We start from the raw sequence: 3,000 nt of genomic DNA, 5'->3' as shown, positions 1-3,000 counted from the left end.
CATCCCATATGGTTCCCTGAGCCAGGAGCAATTTCTGAGCACATAGCCAGGAATAACCCGAGAGTCACCAGGTGTGGTCCAACCCCCCACCCCTCCAAAGACAAGTTTGCTTTATAAACTAGGGCTTCCCCTTAATCCAGAAGATCTAACCATTTGTTGAAAGAAAAGAGATTTGTAGCCAATTGCATCATGGAAAGGCAAACACCAAATGCAAAACAGAAGCTCTAGCTTCCTGATGGAAATAAAAGCCTTGGATCAGCAGCAGCAGTGTCACTGAGAGCTTGGGCCCCACTCCAGACCTTTTTTTAAAAACAAAATTTCTTTTTAAAAATATTTTCGTGAAGCGTTCCATATTTAAAAAAAAATATTTGTAGCTAATTTGTGTGTATCTTAATTTCATAAGGATAGGACACAGAATCTTCAACAAGTAAATTGCAAGAATAGAAAAAAAAGAGTAAAAGAATGTTTTTTAAGAGATCTATCAGTGTTATACAATGTTGATACTTGTTTGGACCCTGATTTTAATAAGCCTGTAATAAGAATGTTTAAGACGGGCCCGGAGAGATAGCACAGCGGCGTTTGCCTTGCAAGCAGCCGATCCAGGACCAAAGGTGGTTGGTTCGAATCCCGGTGTCCCATATGGTCCCCCGTGCCTGCCAGGAGCTATTTCTGAGCAGACAGCCAGGAGTTACCCCTGAGCACCGCCGGGGGTGGCCCAAAAACAAAAACAAAAAAAAATGTTTAAGACAATCAAGGAAAATGTGAACAGTGATAGAACATTAATGTGTGATGATAATAAGGAACCAGCAATTTCTTAAGATAAAGTAATACTATTGTATTTATCTAAAATAGTGTCCAAAACTATCAAGTACCCAGGAATCAATGTAACAAGAGATGTAAGAGATCTAGACCACGAAAACTTCAAAACACTTCAGAAAAAAAATTGAAGACCTAAGGAAATGGAAGAACATTCCATGCAACTGGGTTGGAAGAATCATATCAAAATTATCATCTTACTTAACCATCTATATAAATTCAATGCAATGCCTATTCAATTTCAGGTAACATTCTTTAAGGTCTTCAATCAATTATAAAGTTTGTGTGGAACCATAAAAGACCTAGAACAGCCAAATCCATATAGAAAAACAAGAGACTGGGAGGTATCTCATTACCTAGTTTGAAGTTCTACAACGATGTCATAGTGATAAAGACAGCATGGTACTGGAACAAAGACAGTTTTAGACCAATAGGTCAGAATAGAATATCCAGTGACAAACCTAGTATATAGTCAATTAGTCTTTGACAAATGAGCCAAGAATTTGAAATGGAACAGTCTCTTCAACAAATGATGTTGTAACAATTGGATAACCATGGGTAAGAAATTAAAGATTGGTCCTCTCTGCGTCCTGCGGTGGTTTGAGGGAAGATGGCTAAGCGCACGAAGAAGGTGGGGATCGTGGGTAAATATGGGACGCGTTACAGCGCTTCCCTCCGGAAGATGGTGAAGAAGATCGAGATCAGCCAGCACGCCAAGTACACATGCTCCTTCTGCGGCAAGACCAAGATGAAGAGACGGGCTGTGGGCATTTGGCACTGCAGTTCCTGTATGAAAACCGTCGCAGGTGGCACTTGGACCTACAATACCACTTCTGCTGTCACAGTTAAATCTGCCATCAGAAGACTGAAGGAATTGAAAGACCAGTAGATCTCCATTCAGAAACATTGTTTGCCTATAATAAATGGGTTAATTTATGTAAAAAAAAAAAAGAAAGAAATTAAAGATTGATTTATATCTCACACCTTACAAAAGTGAATTCAAAGTGGATGAAAGACCTTGAGAACAGACCCGAATCTATGAAGTTCTTTGAGGAAAACATAGGAAGTACACTCCAAGACTTAGACCTCAAAGAAGTCTTCAATGATAGGATGCCAATGGCAAAATCTATAGCATCAAACCTAACTAAATGGGACATCAAACTAAAAAAGTTTCTGTATGGCTAAAGAAACATGGGCTAAAACCAGAAGACAGCTTCCTGAATGGGAGAAAAATTTCTGCACTCTAGGTTTGATATCTAGAATATACAAAGTTTTCACAAAGATTAACTTCACAAAAACTAAAAAAAAAAATCAAAAAAATCAAAAAATGAGGAGAGGATGGGGCTGGACCAACCTGAGTTTGATCTCCAGCATCCAATATGGTCCCTGAGCCTGCTTGGAGCAATTACTGAATGCAGATCAGGAATAACCCATGAGTGCTGCTGGGTGTGGCCCGAACCCCTCCACCACCAAAAAAATGAGAGGAAGACCAACAGATGGCCAACAGACACATGAAAAATGTTCATCGTATCAATCATCAGGGAAATCCAAATCAAGAAAACAATGAGATGATGTCGTACACGAGTGAGGATGGCACATATCAGAATACTAGGAATAATCTCTGTTGCTGGGGATGTGGTAAGAAAGCATCTCTCTTCTTTGCTTGGCAGACACTTGGGGGCCTCCCCAGGCATCCCCTGACGGCTTGCCTCGGCTGAGGCGTGTCTCGCTGGGGCTGTGAGTTTTCTGTTGGAGTTGTGGATTGTGCTGGTTTCTTTGCTTGGCAGACACTTGGGGGCCTCCCCAGGCATCCCCTGACGGCTTGCCTCGGCTGAGGTGAGTGTTTGGGGGCCGGAGTTGCAGATCAGGCTGACTGCTGGACCCCTAGGCCCGGCAGACATTTTGGGACCTCCCCCAGCCTGCATCAACCTGGGAACTTTGACCTGATTCAGCATTAATCTCTTCAAGGCGTGTCTCGCTGGGGCTGTGAGTTTTCTGTTGGAGTTGTGGATTGTGCTGGTTTCTTTGCTTGGCAGACACTTGGGGGCCTCCCCAGGCATCCCCTGACGGCTTGCCTCGGCTGAGGTGAGTGTTTGGGGGCCGGAGTTGCAGATCAGGCTGACTGCTGGACCCCTAGGCCCGGCAGACATTTTGGGACCTCCCCCAGCCTGCATCAACCTGGGA

General features: G+C 43.1%; 1 protein-coding gene across 1 annotated transcript; it reads left to right on the top strand.

Annotated features, from left to right (window-relative positions):
- The first annotated feature begins 1,415 nt into the window (after positions 1-1,415).
- On the top strand, positions 1,416-1,780 carry LOC126003821 (60S ribosomal protein L37a-like). The gene has a single exon (XM_049770175.1). The coding sequence runs from the start codon at positions 1,427-1,429 to the stop codon at positions 1,703-1,705; it is 279 nt and encodes a 92-aa protein (XP_049626132.1). The 5' UTR covers positions 1,416-1,426; the 3' UTR covers positions 1,706-1,780.
- Positions 1,781-3,000: the final 1,220 nt, after the last annotated feature.

Source organism: Suncus etruscus, chromosome 3, assembly GCF_024139225.1.
Source record: "Suncus etruscus isolate mSunEtr1 chromosome 3, mSunEtr1.pri.cur, whole genome shotgun sequence".
In the NCBI taxonomy this organism is placed as follows: domain Eukaryota; kingdom Metazoa; phylum Chordata; class Mammalia; order Eulipotyphla; family Soricidae; genus Suncus; species Suncus etruscus.
Note: the sequence above shows the minus strand (reverse complement) of the source record. Positions and strands in the feature narration are given on the sequence as shown.